The 25,012-nt window shown below is 44.4% G+C and overlaps 2 protein-coding genes, 1 long non-coding RNA gene and 3 other non-coding genes across 7 annotated transcripts; 4 read left to right on the top strand and 2 right to left on the bottom strand.

Annotated features, from left to right (window-relative positions):
- Positions 1–552: 552 nt before the first annotated feature.
- Positions 553–624, top strand: trnap-ugg. The gene has a single exon. It is a non-coding gene; the product is annotated as a tRNA-Pro (tRNA).
- A 266-nt stretch (positions 625–890) lies between these two features.
- Positions 891–962, top strand: trnap-ugg. Its single transcript has one exon. It is a non-coding gene; the product is annotated as a tRNA-Pro (tRNA).
- A 1,975-nt stretch (positions 963–2,937) lies between these two features.
- LOC117550856 lies at positions 2,938–11,109 on the bottom strand. Of its 2 annotated transcripts, none has more exons than XR_004569720.1 (3): positions 9,100–11,109; positions 7,214–8,156; positions 2,938–4,341 (listed from the first exon to the last, which is right to left on the bottom strand). It is a non-coding gene; the product is annotated as an uncharacterized LOC117550856 (long non-coding RNA). The 2 variants fall into 2 exon arrangements; XR_004569719.1 differs by lacking the exon at positions 2,938–4,341 and adding an exon at positions 4,360–4,425.
- trnap-ugg lies at positions 3,267–3,338 on the top strand. The gene has a single exon. It is a non-coding gene; the product is annotated as a tRNA-Pro (tRNA).
- LOC117550855 (Y-box-binding protein 2-B-like) lies at positions 3,632–4,962 on the top strand. The gene is given in 6 exon segments (XM_034223421.1): positions 3,632–3,776; positions 3,894–3,927; positions 4,007–4,096; positions 4,194–4,439; positions 4,549–4,637; positions 4,713–4,962. Coding segments are annotated over 6 exon segments (798 nt in total). The 5' UTR covers positions 3,632–3,666; the 3' UTR covers positions 4,942–4,962.
- Positions 11,110–22,704: 11,595 nt separating the features above from the next.
- On the bottom strand, positions 22,705–24,234 carry LOC117550858. The gene is made up of 2 exons (XM_034223427.1): positions 24,145–24,234; positions 22,705–23,940 (listed from the first exon to the last, which is right to left on the bottom strand). The coding sequence occupies exon 2, from the start codon at positions 23,929–23,931 to the stop codon at positions 22,705–22,707; it is 1,227 nt and encodes a 408-aa protein (XP_034079318.1). The 5' UTR covers positions 23,932–23,940; positions 24,145–24,234.
- Between the last annotated feature and the right edge of the window lie 778 nt (positions 24,235–25,012).

Here is a 25,012-nt window from a genome sequence, read left to right as displayed (position 1 = left end):
TACTTGTATGTGTGTAGATTAGAAAGAGCAGGTAAGATAAAGGATCTGCAGTATTTTATGGAGTATTAATTGTACAAAAGTCAGTTTTATACAAGTAGAAGTGTGTATTTACCTGGTAGTTTACCTGGTCAGTAATGGCTACGTCTCTCTATTTGGACAGGTAGATCTCGGCAGACTGGCAACTTTAAAAGTAGCTCTCGGTTCAAAAAAGGTTGGGCACCCCTGGTCTAGGGGTATGATTCTCGCTTAGGATGCGAGAGGTCCCGGGTTCAAATCCCGGACTAGCCCACGACATCTACAACAGGTTTAGTTTAGGTATCAACAATTGTTCTTTTTAAGCAATGTCTACTTCACAATTTGACCAATCCTGTGCCCTAATAGAAACCTAGTGTTTAGTAGGGTCACAAACTGACCAAGACTCATCTTCTGAGTAGAGAAGCCATGCATTTTCATCCAAGCTTTGTTTATTGAGGCATAATGCAATGAATGGAAAAGTGTTTTGCGATTTCATTTAAGCAGGCTAGGTAAGGTGAAATAATTGCTTTTTGTCATGGCTCGTTGGTCTAGGGGTATGATTCTCGCTTTGGGTGCGAGAGGTCCCGGGTTCAAATCCCGGACGAGCCCTGGATGTCTTCAAAGATGAGGAACAGGTTAAGTTTAGGTAGCAAAAAAAGTTTGTTGGAAGCAATGTGGACTTCACAATTTGACCAATACTGTGCATAGCTAGAAATCTAGTGATGAGTTGGGACAAATAATGATCAAAGCTCATCTTCTGAAGCCATACATTTTTATCCAAGCTGTGTTCATTAAGTGCAATTCATGGAAATGTGTTTTACATTGTCATTTAAGCAGGCTGTCGTGCGGAAGAGAGAAAAATTCCCTTTTGTCATGGCTCGTTGGTCTAGGGGTATGATTCTCGCTTTGGGTGCGAGAGGTCCCGGGTTCAAATCCCGGACGAGCCCACGACATCTACAACAGTTTTAGTTTAGGTATCAAAAATGGTTCTTTTTAAGCAATGTCTACTTCACAATTTGACCAATCCTGTGCCCTGCTGGAAACCTAGTGTTTAGTAGGGGCACAAACTGACCAAGGCTCATCTTCTGTGTTGAGAACCCATACATTTGTATCCAAGCTGTGTTCATTGAGGACAAAGTGCAATTATTGGAAAAGTGTTTTGCATTGTCATTTAAGCAGGCTGTCGTGGGGAAGACAGAAAAATGGCCTTTCGTCATGGCTCGTTGGTCTAGGGCAGGGGTACTCAAATACAAATCTTAAAGGTCCAAAATAAATGTTTCAATAAGACAAAGGTCCGTTTATTACGGTCATTCAAACTTTTAAACAATTGCAACAAGATTCTTAACACGAGGTTGCAAAAACAAAAATAATCTGTATGCAGCAGTTTTCATTGTTATTGTGTCTGTGCTTGACCCCTCAGAGTCGCAGTGTAAGAGCTGCACAGTTATGAATAAAGGCAGCTGCACCCTCTTTCATTCAGCATTCCCATTATTGCTTTATAAATGTATTCCCCCCTTGTGTGTCCACTGAGGTTCGTCAGGCCCAACACATCTTCAACAAACTCCCCCTTTGCCTCATAACAACTCACAAACACCAGCAAATGAGCATTGTCAGTGGTGTCAGTGGACTCACCCACAGCTAAGGAAATGCACTGTGCATTTTTTATTCCATCATAAAGCTGATGAATCAAATCACCAGCCAGTATTTCTGTTCTTCTGGTTGCTGTGGAATCTGAGAGGGGATTTGCTTGATTTGACCTGTTATTTCCTCTTTTTGTTTGCCTTCAACATGGTCTCCATCACTTCAGTCATGCATTCTTTTATACTTCAGTTATTATCCAGTGGAAAGCCCTTACCTACTGGCCTAGTTCAATCAAAGTGGTTACTTTTTTTTGGCTGGGCAGTGTAGTTTTACACACCGTCTGATTTGACTTTCTCAGGACTTAAAACAGTTTTTTGGGGGCAGACCCCCTCAAAGAAAACAATATATTTACACACGTAAGGTCATCATCTTAATAGTTGTGTATGCTCATCCGTGAGCAGAGCATCAAGTTGACATGTCTATTACAGCTGAATGCGGCGATTACCATTTTGTTCAGCAAAACGCCTCACAAACGTATTAAGATCAACAGCTTCAGTACGTTTTGATTCAATGCTGAGTACAGCCAAACTGACAGCCTATTCTCTGTCATTGTAGACCGCAAATACCTCATTCCTTCAGCGCTTGGGTCCGAATGCTTCTCGTTTTGCGCCGTCCAGTTCAAAATGAAATGGCCGCCAATCGTATGTCCACGCTCGCGCCAGGACCGGGGGAGGGGTTACATGACGTGCATCTTGTGCTGCATTCACTTGCACTCGGACATTAGAGACTTTCTCTCATAAATGTCCGATGAGCCACAACTTTTCTTTCAAAACAAAGCTGCCAACTGGAGTGGCAAGGCCTATTTTTAGGGTGTCAGTTGCCACCCCAGTAGGTGAAACTAGGCTACTAGCTACAGTACAGATGGAACTAGATGAGCTGTTAACTCTCGCTCTGAATTTTTTTTTTTTAATTCTCTCTCTGATTTAGACAGGTTGAAAGAGACACACATTTTTCCCACCCGCATTCCGCGAAGACCCGCCCTACTGTGCCTCTGATTCGCAGATTGTTTGGGGGGAAAAAACGCTGACTGGATGCTGAATGTGATTGGACCAAAGCGTTGACACACACAGGTGGAACACAGTGGAACAGTCAGACATGCAGAGCGCTGTTTGCAGTGGAGATAGCGGAGAATTTTGACTCGTTGCGAATGCGTTGTGGCGATGTCTCACATATAATACAGAGAGATAATACATATGAAAAGTATAATTTGCTCAGAGTCCGGAGACAGTGGTGGTTCGGTCCGGATCCGGACCGGAGTCCGTAGTTTGAGGATGCCTGGTCTAGGGGTATGATTCTCGCTTAGGATGCGAGAGGTCCCGGGTGCAAATCCCGGACGAGCCCACGACATCTACAACAGGTTTAGTTTAGGTATCAACAATTGTTCTTTTTAAGCAATGTCTACTTCACAATTTGACCAATCCTGTGCCCTAATAGAAACCTAGTGTTTAGTAGGGTCACAAACTGACCAAGACTCATCATCTGTGTAGAGAAGCCATGCATTTTCATCCAAGCTTTGTTTATTGAGGCATAATGCAATGAATGGAAAAGTGTTTTGCGATTTCATTTAAGCAGGCTATCGTTGGTAAGGTGAAATAATTGCTTTTTGTCGTGGCTCGTTGGTCTAGGGGTATGATTCTCGCTTTGGGTGCGAGAGGTCCCGGGTTCAAATCCCGGACGAGCCCTGGATGTCTTCAAAGATGAGGAACAGGTTAAGTTTAGGTAGCAAAAAAAGTTTGTTGGAAGCAATGTGCACTTCACAATTTGACCAATACTGTGCCGTGCTGGAAATCTAGTGATGAGTTGGGGCAAATAATGATCAAAGCTCATCTACTGTGTAGAGAAGCCATACATTTATATCCAAGCTGTGTTCATTGAGGACAAAGTGCAATTAATGGAAAAGTGTTTTGCATTGTCATTTAAGCAGGCGTGCGTTATATTTTATTCCTCCATGGTTGTATCTATCTGTATAATGTGTTCTTGGAATGGTTGTAAAACAATGTCTTATGTGAAATGTCACTGCAATACATATTTAATCATGTGCTACCTGTTATTGTAGCCACCTTGGTCCAAGGCACAGTGAAGTGGTTCAATGTGCGTAATGGATATGGCTTCATAAACAGGTATTGTGTTTCCTCAACATAATGTTGTCTGCATTATTTTACAATTTTAGTGCATCTTCAAGTTTTCTGTAACGGTCCTCAATAATTCCAAAGCTAATCAGGTTCTATTTCTCACAGAAATGATACCAAAGAAGATGTGTTCGTACATCAGGTAAGGTAAAGGGCCTTTTTGAATTAATGTACATGGCTTTATTTGGAACCATTGTTTGATGTTAAATCTGTCTCCTCAGACCGCGATCAAGAAAAACAACCCCAGGAAGTTCCTCCGCAGTGTCGGAGACGGGGAGGTAGTAGAGTTTGATGTGATTGAAGGCGCCAAGGTGAGAATCTCGGGATCCATTTTGTAGTATGGCATTATGACAACAGTTTAAGATGTGTTGATTTCTATACATTTCCCATTGCCTTGGTGTCCCACAGGGCTCAGAAGCAGCCAATGTAACCGGTCCGGGCGGTGTTCCTGTCAAAGGTAGCCGCTACGCACCCAACAAACGCCGCTTCCGTCGAAGGTTCTTCCCCAGGAGCCCAAGGCCTGATGACGAGAAAACAGCTGAGGGCCAGTCCTCTGCTGTTGAGGGCGAGAAAACGATGCAGTCAGGAGAAAACGATGCAGGGAAACCTCAGCAGCGCCGCCGGAGGCACAAGAGGTAAGCTGAAAAGAGAAGGGTTAGCACAAGGGAAAACGACCACAACCTTTTTTTGACAAAATCCCAAAGTTCAATAAGTGTCTAGCAGCTTTTTTATTAAACACAGTTTTGGCTTCTTCATCTTTCAGGGTGAGGCTGGAGAACAGAAGAACGGAGTGGCAGAGGGCGACGAGACACCGCGACCTCAACAGCGCAGATTCTGGCACCCGTACCGCAGGTGACATGACGTTTTCATTTTTATGTTTGTGAATTACAGAGCTGAAAAGCTTGACTTCCATGTCCTCTGTCACAGACTGTTCCCTCCTCGCCCACCAGCTGCGCAGGCTACAGACGGTGAGCAGGCTACTCCAGAAAAGAGCCAGGAGCAAGAAGAAGTGAAGCATCCGGAGGCCTCTGAGAGCCCCCAGACCAACGGAGAAGCAGCTGAGGACCAGAAGGAACAACGCCGCCAGACTAGACGCCGTAGGACGAGGAACTCCGAGTCCTCGACCTCGAAAGTGAGTGTTAAAAGTATCAAGTGAGATATGAGCTAATTGTAAATTTAGAGTTCATAAATTCAACTCTACTTGCAAGTGCAGAGTAAATGCAACACATACAAATGAGCTTTAAAGGTTTTTTTAAATGTATTTTACATGATAAAGTATGTTCTCCACCTTGCCTCAAGTCAAACAAAATTGTCCTCAAACAGGAAGTGATGTCATCAGTGTAGTTGACAGCGCAGTGTTTTACAATATGGGCTGATGCTGCACCACTAAATCAATGATCACTTTTGCTTCAATGCTGTCATGTGACCTTGTGGTCTAATGGCGCATTTCCATGGTAGCGGGTAGCCCCGTTTAAGCGTCCTTAAATCGTCCTCAAGCGGCCAGGCCAGTTTTTGGTGGCCTTTCCATTAGTGCTGTAGCGACGCGTCGACGACTTCAAAATATCGTCGACGACATATTTCCGCATCGACGCGTCGCTACACACACGTGGGTCACCCAAAGCAACAAGCAGTTCGCAATCGCACTTCAAACACAATGGAGACTGAAACGGCTACCACCTCCTCCTCACAGGATTGCGCACGAAGCCCCCAAACGAAAACATCTCGCCCTAGGTCTTCAAAAGCATGGGAATATTTTAAAGTTAGTCCAAAACGCAAAGATATTTATATATTTATATCTCACTGAGACTGCTGCATAGCCTAGCAGAAGCTAGCTGTGGTGGCTACCATTAGCAGCTAGCATTTGCTCTCCGATTTTTACATAAAATGGAATTATGGATTATAAATCCAATCATTTTTTTATACATAGACGTTAAAAACCTATGGATTAACCGATTCAGCCGCGTTTTTTCTCATTTTAATGCCATTGAACACGTCTTTTGATCAGATTGACAGCTACGGTGGTGAGACGATCTCCCTAGAAGCTCTGTGAAGGTACGTGTTGTGATGACTGTATTTGCTTCCCCTGTCGCGAGTCCGGATCACTCAGTGATGATACTATATACCTACATAATCTGTGGAGTCTCAGCTTTAATCGGATATATTGTATGTGCAGCTACGATAAGTAATAAGGGTACTTTTATCTTGAGTTCTGTGCCAATGTCCGTTAGCATTTTTCGCTCAGGGGTCATTTAGATGCTTCTTATGAGACTTGTTTTGTTTTGGTAAACATGGTTTGTATCGTCAGTTAGCTGAGATTATTTCCGTTAATCTGGTATAACCCATTAATAGGTTCTTAAATATTAAGATCCCCTGAGACACAGTATCGTGAAACATTTTTTTTTTACATTACGTTTTTTATACATTACGTTTTTTATGAATTGAACAACAGAAAAATAATCGTTAGATTAGTCGACTAATCGATCAAATATTCGCCCGATTAATCGTTTTCAAAATAATCGTTTCCCCCCAGCACTACTTTCCATATAGCGTAGCACCGGCTAGCGGGTACTTTTTCCCTCTTTTTCTGGCCCCATAAAATCGTGGTTCCATCTGGCCAGGGCTGAACTAGTGACGTCAACACTCTCGACTGCTGATTGGTCAGAGAGAGGATCGTCACAAGATCGCGCGCGAGATCATCCCTAGCGGCGCATATATCTAGAAGCAAGCGTGCAGCATTTTTATACACAGCATTTTTGTAAACGGAGGAGCTACAAAAATGGCAACGTCAAAGAAAAGCACACCGTGGTCGACCGAGGAGGTGACGACGTTCCTACATCTCATTAGGCGCATTCACACGGCGGTACTTTTCCCACAAAGGTTCATGTGAACTCTTTTATCGCGTTCACACCAAAAAGAGCCGGTACTAAAATTAGTTCATGTGAACCTTTTTACCCCCACGAAAGTCCCTGCTCTCTAGCAGGGACTTTCGTGCGGCTCTCTTGTGAGAAAAGAGCTATATTTCTGATTGGCTGGGCGGATTGCAAACCACGCCCCGTAAAACTCCCAAAAAGTTTTGTGAAGCTGCCATTTTATTATCCTCGCATTAGCATTATTAGCATTAGCCCAGCGCAGAAACGCAGAGAGACTAGCCATTTTATGTTGCCATTGTGAATATAGTGGAACCTCAACCCGCGTTTTTCTCTGTGACTTTGGGAGCAAAGCTGGCAGATGTAAGGTTTAAACAATGTTGTTTTCAGAGAAGTCAACCTTCTTGCCTGTTCAACAGTGCGGTCATGTAAGTTGTGATAGTGCCGCTTTAAGCTGTAACTCCGAGTGGTCCTGAAGTCACAACCTTTCATCTCACAGACGTAGGGCTTAGCACAGGCCAATGATTCTTTAACATCATCTGATACTTTTTCAGTTTTTACCTTTTCATCTGGCACTTGTAGGGCCCTCTTCCGAAGCAGCACAACAGGAGGCTTTGCCATGATGGCCTGATGGAGAGATGTGTTGTATTCTTTTGACTCTAGGTTGGACTCAGGGGGCTCTATTGGCACACTGTGAGGAGATAATGAATTCAGGTTCAGTTTACTGAGCCCAATAGGGACTTCACTCAGATCATCATTTTTAGTTTGAAAGCTTGGAGAGTTTATTTCGTTGATTTGGGGTTCAGTATCTTCTTTTCTTTCTTCATCTGCCTTCATGGGTTGAAATGGAGTTAAGTGCTCCTCTTTTCCCTCTTCCTCACAGTCAGGCTCAGTTTCAGTCTTCATCCCTTTGGACTTTGAGCCCGTCTTTGTCATGTTTGTGTTCTTTGTTCTCCAGTTTGAGGTGTTCTGGGTGGGCACACTTAAGATGCCTCTGGACATCTCTGGCTCTGGAGAAAGTCATGCCACATTTCTCAAAACCACAAGTAAACTTGCTTCCATCAAAACACACAGCCACCAGGGTCATTGCTGTTTTTGCGCTCCTTACCATCAGGTGATTGCAAAGAGGAGGCACAACTTGTTGAGGAAGAGTTTAGGACATCTCCATTTTCAGTCTCTGCTGCATGACTTGACTTATTAAGGCGGTTTGACACTTCAGTAGTAAGCGTCTTAAGAAGTTTCTGCCTCGCCTTCCTCTGGGCCTCAAAGTCTTTTTCAGAGAAGGTGATGTTGTGTGTGGATAAATGGTTTATGAATTCTTTTTTGGATAGATAGTATTTACTACAGTCAGCGCTTGGGCATGTAAAGGCTGCATCTCTGAAATGCTGTGCTTCATGGTGGTTAAAAAGTTCTCTTACCAGAGACCTGGACATCACTTTCACCATGTTGTGCCGCCTGTTGAGATCCTTCTTTTGAAGGAATGCTTGCTCCTTTGTTTGAAAGACTAACACAAATAAAACATGCACATTAGGGTCCATTTAAAAAAGGTACACTTGTTCAAATATAAAATGTGCTAAAACAATGCAAATGTAATCTACAGGCCATATTGCCCGGCCCCTAATGATTTTGATTTGTGAGAATATATAAATAATACTTGCGTAATAGTGTATTTGTTAATGTAATACATTTTTCTCAAATACAAATAAAGATTTGACCACTAACAAACGCATCTGCAATAACGCACACAAATTTCATTTCCAGTGCGAAATAAGGTGACGTGAAGGGGCCCTGACTGATCGTTAATATGTGACGTGAAGGGGCCCTGACTGATCGTTAATATGTGCCGAGTGAGAATGTGTTGGTTTGGCCCGTAACCCGCGCTTTTATAAACATGTTATCGAAATGTGCCGGCCGAGAAAGCCTGTATTGTGCTTGTGCGGGAGCCTGTCTGCAGTTCGCTTTGCGCCGGAACAGACAGACAGCTGACTGCATTCACCCCCCACCCCTCAAAAATAATAACTAATCAGATATACACGATTAAGGTGAATTACATATTTGGAAATCAAAATGGCGAAATTCGCCCAAAAGCGACCATTTTGTGGGTGTTTTATACTTGCAAAATAGTTTTGAGTTGCATTTCTTACATTTACATTAAACATTTACTCACGGATTATTTATCTGGTCACAGAAATATTTTTAAGGCAAATCTCCATCCATATCAGTGTAACTTGAAACCTACACAAGTCTGGTTTAACTTATTGAGAGATGGACGAACACTTTACCTTGAGATAAGCCCCGTGTTTCAGAGGTTAGCTTAGCAACTAGCGTAGTCATTGAATGTAGTTAGCTAAACAGCGTAATTCAGTAAATATACCAGACGGCCAGCCCACACTTAATTTACCAAACACTTTTCTTTAGACTAGTTTAAAACATGAAAATGATCTTACCTTAAATAGTTGTACAATTGTGTAATTGTCTCTCCGGTTTTCTCGTCGTCCTCTTGACCTCATGCGTGTTTCGGTAGACTGGTCCGATGATGCATTCAGTGTCAATACGAGAGTACAAAACTGAGCGACACGTGTCCATTGTAAAATGTGAAATTATTCAAAAATGCCACACGAGGAGGAAGTCGCTCTTAATGAAAATCTTGACTGTATTTAGACATTTTAAAACGATGTTTAATCTTGAAATAATGACTCCGACGTGAGGCACTCTAGCAGTCTTGCACATTCATGTTGAACTAAAAGAGGTGAAGTTGTAATTCCCATTCCCCGTGAATGCAACATTAATAATACTGTTTGCAAAGTGTGCAAAGCATGGCGCAAACTAAGCGTGCAACTTGCAGCTGCAGCACCTCCCCCACTCTGTCCAAGCTGTGAACTATCTCTGCACTAGAGCAGAGCATATATTTGAGCAATGTAACTGTATATAATACTGATAAAGTAGAAGAAAACAACTATTTGATTCTACTTTTCATTTTTAAATATGAATTATACAATATTAATATTACATATATTAAAATGAAAACCCATTGCAATGTGATGCTATTCCTATAGAGCTGCATGCTTCTGCCTTTCTGCAAGAGTTCCCTGTAGCTTTGACAATAAATATCATGGAAATCCGGATATTTAAAAATATATGTTTAGCACAGTTAACAATCTTTCAAAGGGAACATTTTTCTGCGTGAGTTTGAGGTGATAGTGAATCAAAAATGGTTTTATCATTAGGCCTCTATTATTATGCATCACATCGGTCTACGGCTCTGTGCATATCCCTGAAGATAGATAATCCTATGCTCAGTGTGTTAACCATGGATAAATCCAAAATAAGAAAAGGATTTGGAAACATAGTGCCGAAAAGGGTTTCTGGATAGCGATAGCCATGCAGTAGGTCTCTCTAATCAAGAACACTGTTGCATCTACCGTTTTTTACCGGCGTATTTTTCACTTTGATCTAACTTGTGTTTGCCTGATATCACAACATGTTTAGCCTAAGGATTGATAACTGCTGATAGCCAGTGTTAAATAACAACTGTTAAGACTGTTAAGCCTTGTTTCCACATACGTGTGTACACGGAGGAGCACCAACCAGAAGTCCATTCATTCCTATGGAAATCTCCGTGATATCCGATGTGCCTGCGAAACACTTATTGAATCACATAATCTTGCAGGCCAGAGTAGCTCGAGTGATTCAACAAAAGTAATAAAGAAGGGTAAAAATGGAAATATTTGTAGATATTTGCAGAGAACTGAACAAGAGGAAAGGAGCAAGGGAATGAAAGATGAGAAGACTTCATATCCTTCGGTGGCTTCCTCTGCTTAATGGTGGAGAGACCAGGAGGGTCACTGGAGAAAGAAAGGAGATGAAGACATAAGTGAAGGCGAAGAAGAGATGAATGTGAGGGATGAAGATGAAGTGACAGACTCAGAAAAAGGGACAGAGGCAGGGATAGATGAGGAGGCAGACTTCTGTTTAATTTATCTTAAAGTAGGCCTACACATACCAATGTATTGTTACACCTCTTCATAAAAGTGATTTTCTTTATCTTAACAAGTAAAAATACCAAAATATGTCAACAGTTCTCTTTATTGTTTTTCTATAATTGTATAAATGCGATAAAGTATATTTTTTGCACATATGGTATAACTATATGTTTTAAGCTGTGCTAACAAATTGATTTTGTGGCTCCAGACAAATTGTATGGAAGAGAGGGCAAATTGGCTCTTTTGATAGTATAGGTTGCAGACTCCTGCTATGCCATTCTATGCAATTCCTAAGAGGAAATTCAGGGACAGTGTTTCTCTGTCCTTGCTCTTCTGTAGTCCAAATGGGCAAAACAATTTGCACAAAAACATTTGCTGCAACTGATGGCAAAGGTGGCAGCACCTCTAAACATCTGGCTAATCCTTAACAAAAGCCCCTGGAATGTGAACTCCTAAACACTAGCAGTATATATATATATACTCCTAAACACTAGCAGTATATATATATATATATACATATATACTCCTAAACACTAGCAGTATATATATATATATATAGCAGTATATATAGGAGCTATTGCAGTGCTTAAGAAGTACTGAGGGTGGTTTTAATATTTCTCATAAAAGGGCATACTTAGCATTTCAGTAGATGTTAACAGTATTCTTATCTGGTGTGTCTAACAGAATAATGATCTTACTGTGAGGCATGGTCATTTTTCAGTGACACAAATATGAAGAATTAATATAAAATATCATCTGTATTTTGACAATAGAGAACATGTGTGCATATTTCTGTATTTTCCTATACACTGAATGTGTGTTTTTGTAATCATTCCAGTTGCCTCCCAACTACTGAAACTACTGAAACTATCTACATGTGTGATCTGAATGAGTGATTTATTTGTATATACTTTAAACTTATATTTCTGTTTAAACTTTAATGGTTTACTTTATAACTTAAGTATTTGTAAAGTTCTTTTACTTTAATTATAGTATTAATCTCACTGATCAATGTGATTTATTCTCTAAATCAGGCCTGATTATCAGAGTTTTTGAGCAGCAGAATATTGTGGTGTCTGTTGGAGACTTTCCCGCGCTTTTTGATGGCCCATCGGGGGAGGGGCTGCCTCCCCCCTCTGCACCTGCAAAGTGCATGCTGCTGCAAAGTGCATGCTGCTGTATGGCTGCTACACATACAGTCTATGCTGCTACAGCAGTTTTTTTTAAATGATAATACATTGATTTACAAGTATATAATGTAGTATAATATTTGATAATGATAAGGATTCAACCCAGAATTATCTTATTTGTGCTGTGCTCTGTTGTAGTCAGTGGCGAGCCGTCAGGGCCCTCTATGCCCTCTGTGAGGGCCTAAGATATTCTAAAAAATAATATTTGAAAATATAAAAACAAAAATGTTTTTTATATTCTTTTGTTGTTACATTTTTCATTAGTTTTACCAAAATAACTTGATTTAATTGTATTTAAAATAATATTTCCAAAGAAATAAATCCTTCGAATCTGCCTGTTCAGTTTCTGTTGGAATGTGAAGGGTTAAATGCCGTCTCTGCGAGTTATGTGAAGACGGGAGGGCTTGTTTGTCCCTCTCTACATTCACAGAGGGCCCGCTATAGTAACTCAACGAGAGAGTAATGTCAAATGACAGTACAATTGACCAATCATATCTTCCCTCTAAATGGGCGGCCTTTATTTTTGCGGACTTTATGACAAGTTCCGCCCGCTGTGAAGTCTATGCAAGTGGTGCAGTCATAGGCTGCTTCTCAGGTCGATTAAATGAAATCCTTGCTTCCCTCACTTGCGTAGTTTCCCTGCGTTTAGTCCCTCCCACCAGGGAAGCATGGAGGGACGCAAGGAAACGATAGTTACGGCTGTAACTACGGTTCTATGAGTCCCGGATGACCGCCAGAGGCGGTGCTTTCAGCACTGGATATGTCCATCGCTCGCATGCGCAGCTCGAGTACCAATACCAACAAAGTCACCTGTGACCCACGTGACACCGGCTATATCAGCCGGTGTCGTCAGAGGATCTGTTTTCCCAGAATCTTCTCGCGAGCACACAAGAATTCTGAGTGACAGGGAACTCTGGCGGTCATCCGGGGACTCATAGAACCGTAGTTACAGCCGTAACTATCGTTCTATTTCGTCCCTACTGACCGCCAGAGGCGGTGCTTTCAGCACTGGATGACTTATACCAACAATGTCATGAAGAATCCAAGCCCTTGCTCACCACTGGAAACAGCGGAGCTCGGCAAAAGGACCACGCCCAAAGAATGGGGAGTGGCGACATTGACCTGATGACAACTGGAGAATGTGCCAGAAGAGACCCACGACGCCGCGGCGTAGATGGTCTCCAGGGGCACCACCCTCAGGGCAGCCCAAGATGTTGAGATGCTCCTTGTAGAGTGGCATCTCAGCCTGATGGCAGGGGGCGGCCACTGGCCCCGTAAGCCTGTGAGATGGTATCGACAACCCAGTGGGGCAGCCACTAGTTAGAGGGCATAACCTCCTTTAGTGCCGCAAGGGCAAAATCAAGAGTTGCTCCTACTACCGTATACAGGCAGTAGCCTTGATATACGCCCTTTGGGCACCCCCAGGGCACAGCAACTTCGACGTGCCGTACTCCTGAATGTCAAAGCGTGCCAGCTGGGCAGGCTGATTGAAGTGGGTTTGTGGAAGGACCCCGGGCCGGAATGCCACATTTGCCCAAAGGGCAACGCCTGAGAGTCCCACCTCGGGCATGTATTGTTTATGGAGAGGACATGCAACTCCCCGACTCGCTTCCCTGAGGCTATGGCAAGCAGAAATGCTGCCTTCGTGGGCAGCCACCTAAGCCCCACCTGGGCCAGGGTCTCGAAGGGAGGAGATGATAGGGCATCCGGCAGCAGGGGAAGGTCCCAAGCCGGAGCCCTCGGGGTGCTAGGGGGACGCTGCCGTAAAGCCCCTCTCATAAAGAGGGACACCGACCTGTGGCACCCCGCCGTGGCGCCGTCGACCCGAACATGTCGGGCAGAAATCGCAGCCACATAAATTCAGAGTGGAGTGAGAACGTCCACCATCTAGAAGGGACTGTTGTCTAAGCAACAACGTACATGCTGTCCCCAAGGAACACACACATTCTTGCCTTTGACTGTCAATTAGACCCAGCCGAAGGCTAGGGGCCGGAGCTGCGGTCCGTACCCCTGGGTTAAGGTGAAAACCACCCAAGGGACGGAAGTACAGACCGCCCAGTAACTGAGCTGCTGCTGGGAAAGCAGCCGACGACCGGGGGGGCACTGGGGCACGAGGCCGTCTAGAAGGCGGGCGACTTGGGGCACGAAAGTCATTGGGTCGCGCCGCTAAGACCTCTGCAGACCACCCCTGTAATCCGGCGGCTGAGTGCGGCTGCTAGAGCGGCCCCTGGGCCTGCTGGGAGTGGGCACAGGTCTGCGAAGACCCGAGAGCTGCTGCCTGGTCTGCCTAGCTTGGGCGGCACGCTCCAGTGCCTCCAGGGCAGCTGCCCTAAACAGCTCCCCTGGCTCGACTGGTACGCTACGGAGGACTCTCCTACATGCCTCCGTTAGTGGTGACTGGGCCAGCGAAACCTGGCGACGAGTCTGTACCAGCGACAAGGCCTCCTCATACAGAGGTGCATCAACCGAAGGAGGTGCGTCAGCCGAAGGAGGTGCGCCAGCCGAAGGAGGTGCGCCAACCGAAGGAGGGGCGTCAACCGAAGGCCCCTACACCTGGCCCAGGCTGAAGGACCAAGAGGCGACTTCATCATGCCCCTATCGGCAGCTAGCCGATCCACTTCAGAGGACAGCTTTTCTAGTCCTTCTATTGGGGGGAGCACACATAGCCATCGCTCCCTCAAGTCGCCGGGAACGGCCGAATTGATCTGGAGGAGGATGTGACAAGGAGAGGTGTCTGTTGGCTGCTGCCAGACATTCCACCTCAGTGATTCTAGCCACTCTGAGCGCCTGAGGCATGCAGCTACAGCTCATGCAGGCGTTTACCGTGAGAACCTCCCTCAGATGCTCACATTTCTCAATGGCTCAAAAGAAGCCATACAGGCGCTACATGAATGAGCCACTCCGTAGGTAGCCAGATGCAGCGTAGCCGGGAGCGGGTGCGGGAACACAGCCTTCACCAGCTACCTGCTTAATGGAAAGAGTAGAGCGTTGCTGCTACTCGCCGAACAGAAAGAGGGATGTAATTACACCCACGTTTATCGGCAGAGGGAGCGGGAGCGAGAGCACTGCCTTCACCTGGCTGGATTAATAAACACGGCAGTTTAGCGTCTACCAGGAGCGGGGGCGAGAACACTGCCGGCTGAGTTAGAGACGAATGCCGGATGCAGCATAACCGGGAGCGGGTGCGGGAACACAGCCTTCACCAGCTACCTGCTTAACGGAAAGACAAGGCAGTTCAGCGCCTACCAGGAGTGGGGGCGAGAACACTGCCTTCACTGGCTGAGTTAGAGACGAATGCCAGATGCAGCGTAACCGGGAGCGGGTGCGGGAACACAGCCTTCACCAGCTACCTGCTTAACGGAGAAACAAGGCAGTTCTGCGTCTGCCAGGAGCGGGGGCGAGAACACTGCCTTCACTGGTTGAGTTAGAGACGAATGCCAGATGCAGCGTAACCGGGAACGGGTGCGGGAACACAGCCTTCACCGGCTACCTGCTTAACGGAAAAACGAGGCAGTTTGGCGTCTACCAGGAGCGGGGGCGAGAACTGCCTTCACTGGTTGAGTTAGAGACGACTGCCAGACGCAGCGTAACCGGGAGCGGGTGCGGGAACACAGCCTTCACCGACTACCTGCTTAACGTAAAAGCGAGGCAGTTCAGCGTCTACCAGGAGCGGGGGCGAGAACACTGCCTTCACTGGTTGAGTTCGAGACGAATGCCAGATGCAGCGTAACCGGGAGCGGGTGCGGGAACGCAGCCTTCACCAGCTGCTGAACGGGAAGAGTAGAGCGGTGCTACTACTCACCGAACAGAAAAAGGGGATGTAGCTACATCCGCATTACCGGTAGAGGGAGCGGGAGCGAGAGCACTGCCTTCACCTAGCTGGGTAAAATAAAGAAGCTTAACAGTACAGGCAAGACGTTAGCCGAGCAGCTGCTGCAAACGATCAAGCGATATCAAGTCAATAACACACATGTTTAAGACCAGATAACTAGCTTCGAAAGAAGAGAACAGCACAGAGCTGTAGTTACAGCAGTAACCATGGCCAGTGCTCACACGGCATATAACCGTAGTTACAGTAGTAACTATGGCCAGTACTTACACGGCTTAGAACCGTAGTTACAGTCGTAACTATGGCCAGAACTTACACAGCATAGAGCCGTAGTTACAGTAGTAACTCTGGCCAGTACTTGCACGGCTTGGAACCGTAGTTACAGTAGTAACTATGGCCAGTACTTACATGGCTTGGAACCGTAGTTACAGTAGTAACTAGGACCAGTACTTACACAGCATAGAGCCGTTTACGGTATTGACAATGGCCAGTACTTGCACGGCTTGGAACCGTAGTTACCGTAGTAACTATGGCTAGGACTTACGGCTTAAAACCGTAGTTACAGTAGTAACTATGGCCAGTACTTACACAGCATAGAGCCGTAGTTACGGTATTGACTATGGCCAGTACTTACACGGCTTGGAACCGTAGTTACAGTAGTAACTATGGCCAGACTTACACAGCATAGAGCCGTTTACGGTATTGACAATGGCCAGTACTTGCACGGCTTGGAACCGTAGTTACAGTAGTAACTATGGCTAGTACTTACGGCTTAAAACCGTAGTTACAGTAGTAACTATGGCCAGTACTTACACAGCATAGAGCCGTAGTTACGGTATTGACTATGGCCAGTACTTACACGGCTTGGAACCGTAATTACAGTAGTAATTATGGCCAGTACTTACGGCTTAGAACCTTAGTTACAGTAGTAACTGTGGCCGGTGCCTACAAGTGTCAGCCAAACGGCTGCCCACTAGATAATATAATATTGGGAGGATGAAATCCTCCTTAATGGCCATACATGCAGAGCACACAGCGAAGATTGTTCTCTGCATATCGTCCTAGTGCTAGGAGTCTAGTCCTAGGAGTCTAGTACTAGGAGTCTAGTACTAGGAGTCTAGTACTAGGAGTCTAGTACTAGGAGCAGTAAATACAACAATATAGCGCTACTGCAACCATACCATGCGTTTACCGCTGAGTTAAATAATGAAGCTTAACAGTACATGCAAGGTGTTAGCCAAGCGGCTGCTGCTAACAATCAAGCAACCAAGTCAGAACAAAATGTTAGGTAAGGGATAATGTGCAACGACGCGGTCATTATGGGGAAAAGAACACCGACAGGCTGATCAGGAGCCCGACGCGAAGCGGAGGGATCTAGATCGGCATGAAGGTGTTCTTTTCCCCATAATGACCAAGTTGTTGCACATTATCCCGCTTATTACATGGCCACATTCTCAACAAAGTAACGTTATGACTTCCAATATTAATTGAAATGCTTTTATGGATTTAGAAAATGATTTTATTGATTTAAAAAATAGTTGTATGTATTGATTTAAATTGACATGCATCCGCTAAGAAAAATAGTCCGTTGTTACCATTTGAACTAACGTAGCAACGGCAGGAACTGCTTCGATAGCGTTTTTGAGGAGCTTTTTGATTACAGATTTGAAAACATCGCCGCTTGCTTTAAAAGTAGCACAATTCATTATGTCAAACCTTGGAAAGTATCTAGATATCCCTGCCATAATGCCAAAGTAACTGCACACTGAATATGTGTCGCCGTTTGATGTCTATGTCTGGACCGCTGCATAAAAAGGAGGGTTTCTGCCCGTTACTTCTCCGCTGTTTTCTTGTCCCTCTTGTCTTTTTATTTTCTTCACTGGGGACTCATCAGCCACTAACCATTACTCCAAATTACTGTGCTCTCCAAATATTTTAAAATTAATGTTAAAATCCTCCATGTTGCTATCACACGACAGCGGAAAACTAAAGACAATCGGACAGTTTGCTTTTCAAACTGTTACATTTGAAAAACAGTTAGAGTGTCTCTTGTCAGTTTGAAAAGCCAACGGTAACTGCTTGCGTTTTTGAGGAGCTTTTTGATTACAGATTTGAAAACATCGCTGCTTGCTTTAAAAGTAGCACAATTCATGATGTCAAACCTTGGAAAGTATCTAGATATCCCTGCCCTAATGACAAAGTAACTGGCAACTGAATATGTGTCGCCGTTTGATGTCTATGTCTGGACCGCTGCGTAAAAAGGAGGGTTTCTGCCCCGTTACTTCTGCGCTGTTTTTCATGTCCCAGTTCGAAAAGCAAACTGCATGCAGTTTGCTTTTCGGCCCAACTGTATACAGTTAAATCGACCGGAATTCTTTCTGAAGATGTGAGCGTCCTTAACAACGGTCAATAAGTCCTTGACACCGGTCTGTCTGTTCGGTATTAACAACGTGTCACGTGTTCTGAATTGACCAATCAGAATCGAGTATTCAACTAAGCCATGTAATAAGACCAGATAATTAGCTTCTAAGAAAGAGAACAGCCCGCATAGAACCGTAGGCCATGGTTACAGTAGTAACCGCACATGCGGAGCACACAGCACCCGCAGTGAAGATGTTCTCTGCATATCATCCTAGTGCTAGGAGTCTAGTACTAGGAGCAGTAATACAACGATCTAGCGCTACTGCAATCAAACCCTATGTACCGGGAGCGGGAGCACTGCCCTCACCGGCTGAGTTAATAGTTAAGCTTAACAGCAAGGTGTTAGCCAAGCGGCTGCTGCTAACAATCAAGCGACCAAGTCAGAACACAAATGTTAAGACCAGATAATAGCGTCTAATAAATAGAAAGTACTTACCTTACTCTCTGCATCTAAACGAAAAACGGGTTAAATTGAATGAGGGACACAGCCAAAGCTGGGACTCAAATGCTAATGATAGCTCGGGCACAACGCCACAAGCAGAACTTTCAAAAGAGCATAATAGTCAGGTTCACTATATACTTTCGTGGGATTTTTGTGGGGATTTGCAATACTATACATTTTTGGAAAGGATATTGTATAAGGATTCAGAAAATCCATGTTTCCATTTGCCCAGGTGTTTATATGGCGGCCATTTTGGAAATTCCAAAATGGCCGCCATAAAATGTAGGTTTTGTAATATCTTGACTTCTAAATAAGATAGAACATTGATTTTAACTGCTAAACCCACATTTTCAGGATCAAGGAATCCAATGGTGCCAACAATAATGAGGTAGAACTCACTAAATTGCATGTTAACATAACTTTTATTGAGGACTTAACAGATAATTGACAATAACTGATTAAACTGAGTTTAAAATTGTGAACTTCAGTATCATCATGACATGCACATTTTGTGACCACAGAAAATAAGCAACCTTCTTAATTAGACATCTAAATGTATACACATCTATGCATCATCATCACTATCATCATCAACACTTTCATCCATCACGGCATGGGAATCATCGTCGTTCTGGCACTGGCTACTGCAATGACACATATCAGTACAGGCTAAGTCATTAGCTCTGCACGAACATCTTCCAGAAGAACAATTAGATTTACATCTGCATTGGACCATCTCAATGATGGCCTTTGGGGCTGGGAGGACCTCTGTGGTTGTTGGTTTCATGCCATCCGAGTCTCTGAAGTACCCATTGTGCAGGGGGTCCAGCTGCGGATCCTGAAGAGCAATGGCTGCCTGTGGACATGGACCCTCAAAATATGCTGCTTCAGCGCTCCAAGTGTTGGAGGGAGCTTGTCACTCTCTGCCCTGTGTTTGCAGAAGAGATGCCATCGTAGTTCAGGGATTGTCTTTATGTTGATACCCTTGGGTGAGTAGGCTGCACATACAAAGGAAGCCAGAGTGGACAGCATTCCTTCCGCCACTTCTGCTTCATCCAAAAGCATCTGCAGAGCATTGATAATATCTTCGTCCGCTTTTAAATAGATCTGCAGCCAGGTTGCCTTGCCTATGAGAGAGAATCTGCCTGTGTTGTCGGCCCCAGTGAATGCATGGAAAGCTGGCAATGCCTTTGCTCTTTCTTTACCTAGAGCTCGCCACAGTGGTTCAATCTGCACAACACCAGAGGCCATCGAAATCGATGTGTTCATCAGCAAGAGATCATAGTTTTCTGTGACTAGCACTAGAATGTCTGTATCTGGTGAGAAGAACATCAACTGTGCATCAGCTGGGTTTCGGTGTGATGCCAGCACAGCCTGGTGGATCAGCAGCGTGTCTGCTTCTTCGTGGTTATTTTCTTCAAAGAGCAGGTCTTTGTTGCTCCTAGTGTTCCCAGAAGCTGACGTGATGATCAGCTTGGAGGATCCCCTGTTGTATTCTAGAATTTTGGCTGCAAGATAATCAGTCAGATCGGCCTTCGTCTGGTCATGAGAGAGGAACCTGCTCAGTGGGATGTGTTTGATGTTGGTGTCATCTCTGACTTGGTACTGGATAGCTTTTCCTTGTCTTCGTTTATCTCTGGTTGCACTCTTCAGAGAATCTGTCCTGTATGTGTCGAACACAAGGATGATTTCATCATAGTCTCTTGTTAGTGACATCAGTCTGTCATTGAAGCAGCCACTCAGATCCTTGACTGTCACTACAGTGGCTGGTTTTTTGCTCAGCCTCTGCACAAGCACCATGCCGTCCACCAGTGCTATCTTTCGACTTGGCTGATCAGTAGATGTGGTGTCTATGAATCCTGTATCCATTGCATCTTGGTGGGTAGTACTTCCAGTTTGAGGCAGCTGATGGTCTTCATGGGGCACATCTTCTCTTGTCAGCTTCTCAAGGAGACTGATTAACTTGGACTTGTCATGGCATGGCAGGATTGTTCCATTAGAAGCAAACAGTGCCCTTGGTGTTAGAGTAAATTCATAGTTTCCTATGGCCTCTTTCTGGTTTATGTCTCGGTTTGACCTGGCAAGTACCATCAGCCTTGCAAACAGGTCCTTGGTCTCCTTCAGATCCACAGTATTGTCTCTGAGTTTCACTGTAATCTTCTTGTTCCCAGACAGGAACATCTTATTGTTCACTTTCTTCACAGGGGCCCAGAAGCTGACATCTCCATTGATCCGCTCTGACACGTAGTCTTCATACAACTTCTGGCCAGTGACATCAGCATTCAAGATCTGTGGTACATACTCATCTGGTATGTAGGCAAGTGTGATTACATTGTACAGCTTGTCACCTTCAGTGGTAAAGGGGTTTCCATGACTGAGTATGGCTGCCTTGATCTTGTCGATTGTACCATGTGCCCTCTTGACTGCACTTGGCCCAAGCTCATGGTGCTCTGTGCTTCTGTCAGCTTCCATGTCAAATTGACTCTTGAACTCTTTCGACAGACGTGAAAGTTCTGGTGTGACCATGACAAATCTCTGTCTGGCATTGGCATTGTTAGAGATGCCAATAATCCCAGAGCGAATCTTCATCAGCTTATTCAGATGTTCGCATGCGTGGTCTGCCCCAACAGACACAAAGGGAATGACACTCTTGGTGACGGATATATTACCTGCGTGTAGTTCCTCCCAGGTCTGAGGGTGATTGATCCTCAAGTCATGCATGTCTGCGATGTATCTTGGCCAGAGTCTTTTGTACTTGATGCGATCCATGGAAAAAAACAGCTTGCTCAGTGCTTCTCCAGCCTGCAGATGGAGTTCAAGGTCAGCATTCCGAGTTGCTGCTACGAAGAACAGGATTGTTTCCACCCGATGTAGGTAGCTCATCATGGCCTTGAACATTGCATGCTGGGATTTTTGTTCCTCCCATTCTTGGAATGCTGTGATGACTTCAGCAGTGGCTTCCAGGAGGGTCCTGTTGACTTGCTTCACAGATTCAGCCTTGATGTCTTTACCCTCCGAGCAGGCAGCTTCTACTCCCTCTGTTGCCTTCAGGCACACATATTTCAGTTGTGGGTTGTCCTTGAAGAACTCCTCCAGAGCCATTTCATAGAGTGCTACATACGAGTAGATGTGGGCATGGAGAGCTCGCTTGTAGTGTGTGCATTTCAGGATTTGCCTTGTTGTGGCAGGACCATACACATCTGCTTCCATCCAGGCATCATCTATACCCGAGTTCTCCATGGAGGCACCAAGAGCTCTGAGGGCAGCCATGACGACATGCAGCTCATCCAGTCTGGGAACAACCATCTGTTTCAGGTCAGGTCTGGCATCTAGGAGCTGCACCACCTTCTCATAGAGGGCCATGTCAAAGGTAATGACTGTGGGGTGATCTTCCCCAACTGCCAACTTCCTCAGCTGATTTGCTTGCATGATTATAGTCAACAGAGTTGACCACTCGTGTGCCACCTCTGGTAATAGTGGCAAGGCTCCAACCTGTGTCAAGGGAAGGCTTTCAGACAACAGTGAGTTGTATCCTGCCCAGCCTGGAATATTGCTGGAAGTTTCTCCTGCTTTCATTCTGGATAATGCAGATGCAACAACCCATCCTAGATGTGTCAGCTGATAGGATTCTGAGATCCCCCTGCTGATGGCAAACTGTTCTGACCTCTTGGCATGCTGCGGTGTTGGCTTGTCACAGTGAAGTATGTCTACATGGTAGGGAGTGACTGATAGACTCTGTGCATCACCTATGATGAGAGACTCTGCAACAGGTTCTTTAGAAGGATCAATCTTCTGGTACACTGCAGTGATCGTCCCGTGGGTGGTTCCTTTCCCATCACGAGTGTCCTCGGCAAAGTCTGTGTTATCAGCTGCAAAAAATACAAAGGTCCCCTTCCTCAGGAATGGTGGTACATAGAGGCCTTGGTGCGCTCTGGTGTTTTCTACAACAGCATTGGCCAGAGCAGTTTCCATGAGAAGGCCACGACCATGTGAAACAGAGTAGCCATGAGCATTGAGCAGATTCATCAGCTTCTTGTTGCGTGTGTCATGGTGGATAGTCAGTGCCAGTCCCAAAACCTGTGGGTTCTCTCGTGCATGGGGTGACCTAAATGATGCTGATTCACTGATTGGCTTGTACTTTACCTGTGCACTGGATTTGAACCCATACATGATATTCTGGCTCACCGTCAGTGTGACTCGGTCAACAACTCTGGTCCTCTTTCAGTTTCCAGCTTTTCAGCAGGCCCAACCATTATCCAATGGATCATGGTGTATAGTTCAGCTGGAACATCGGTAATGTCACTAGATACCTGTAAGACATTTCTCTCCTTGGTGAAGGTTGCAATGCTTTTCCTTATCACCTGTGCTGCTTTGTAGATTGTCTTCATGCTGTTCTCCTCCTTCTTCTTATCAGTTGTTGTCATAGTATTAACCATGTCCTCTTCACATGCATATGGGGAGTAGAGGATTGCTGGCTTCCTTCTGTCTTTTTGACGAACAGACTTCAAGTGTGGCAAAGCAGTGAGGATTCTTTCTTTCAGCCACTTTCTACTGAATGCAGGTAGATGAGTTTCCAATACTTCTGAACCAAGCATATTGATATATGTGGTTTCAATGTCATCCATGCTAAGGTATGCTTGGTTTTGTGTTTCTACATCAATAAGGTTAATCAGCTCAAGCAGACTTGACTTTTGTAGGAAAGGTTCTTTGGCAGTTTTGCTAGTGCTAGTGCTAGGTTCTCGAAGAGCATGGAACACATTTTTTCTCCAGCAAACTTTGTGGTATTGGACATCAATCGCATGTGCATCACCTGGTGAGATGCAGGTGTTCAGCCTGGTCTTCAGTGCAGTATTATGGGATATTTCCACAGCCTCTTTAAGATGTTTACCAGCATTCTCAGTCCTGACCTGGTACAGTTGTTGGCCATCGTCCTTTTGACAAAAGAAGCACTGTTCCTTATTCAGTGGACTTGTATAGGATCGTGTGAATGGCGATGAAAAACTAAATGTTGAGAGGTCTGGATCATCAATTTCTGTGCTTCCTCTTTTCTGTCCACGCTTTTTGGCAGTGTAGTGTCCTCTAGTTAGAGCGTGTGCATTGCGGTCTCTTGCACATTGTATTTGGTCGTTGTTAGTTGCATTTGAGTGACAGGAGCGATGCCAGACTGCCTGCTCTGTGCACAATGTTTCTAGTGTGCAGTTTTGCAGTCGCCTTTGGACTTGGACGTAGTCCCCATCATTCAAACTGGCCCTCTCTTGAACTGCCTGCAGTACGAGTCCATAGGACTCTAATTTAGGATGTTGCACCAGGACTCCTTTCTTGTCATCATCAGACTGGCAGATAATGCACTGCTTCCAGCTAACGGACTCCTCGGCTTGACATGATGCTTCTCTACCTTGTGACTCTCCACTCATGCTTAGAAACTGCAAAGACAGAAAATATTGTCAAGCTAGTTGACAGGCTAAATTGATAGATGATTAATACGCTACTCATTCAAACAATAGTCATGAATGACACACTATAATTCATGTTAGCTAGCTTAGTTACAGTAGCAATACTTACATGTTATGTTGCTGAAATCTAGCCAATTACATATTTTCTGAGGTAAAAAAGAAGATAATACTTACTGTACATGTATCAGAAGCTGTGTACAATAATCTTCTTGGGATGACACCTCTGATATTGTAGGGCCGATGTGGTCCACAACAAATATCAGGAGAACATCAGAAGGAACACACACACACACACACACACACACACACACACACACACACACACACACACACACACACACACACACACACACACACACACACACACACACACACACACACACACACACACACACACACACACACACACACACACACACACACACACACACACACACACACACACACACACACACACACTAATGTTAGCTAGCTTAGTTATTAGCTAGCTAGTGTTAGCTAACTATAAAGTAGGCTAATTGGATGATACCACATCTCTCAAACAACAGTCATGACACAAACTATACAGTATTGTTAGCTAGCATATTTAGTTAGCTAACTAGTATTAGCAAACTACTGTATTTTAATTCGATGATACAAGATGATAGGGCTGTGCGATTATGGCAAAAATCATAATCACGATTATTTGGTCAATAATTGATATCACGATTATTTTGACGATTATTCATTGACCATTTATTGAACTTTAAAACAAATAATATTTTACCAATAAACAAGATCAATAAATGTGTTGGAGCGCACTTCCAAAACCATACTAAACATATATTAATATGATAAATAAAAATAAAATAAATGAAATCAAATATGTTGCAGTGCACTGTCACAACCTACTGAAAACGCCTTAACATATAGCCAACATTTTGGTAAAACATATTCAACATATTCCACTCAGTTAAACGTTGAAGGCTGGCCAACCGTCATGGTCCAGAAGTAACAGGAAATAAATGTTGAACTACAATTTAAGACCAAATAAAAATGTTTA

Source organism: Gymnodraco acuticeps, unplaced genomic scaffold (genome assembly GCF_902827175.1).
Source record: "Gymnodraco acuticeps unplaced genomic scaffold, fGymAcu1.1, whole genome shotgun sequence".
In the NCBI taxonomy this organism is placed as follows: domain Eukaryota; kingdom Metazoa; phylum Chordata; class Actinopteri; order Perciformes; family Bathydraconidae; genus Gymnodraco; species Gymnodraco acuticeps.
Note: the sequence above shows the minus strand (reverse complement) of the source record. Positions and strands in the feature narration are given on the sequence as shown.

Coding starts and splice junctions, on each gene's coding strand:
- LOC117550858 (XM_034223427.1), bottom strand. CDS start 23,931: ATGAGTGGAGAGTCACAAGGTAGAGAAGCATCATGTCAAGCCGAGGAG.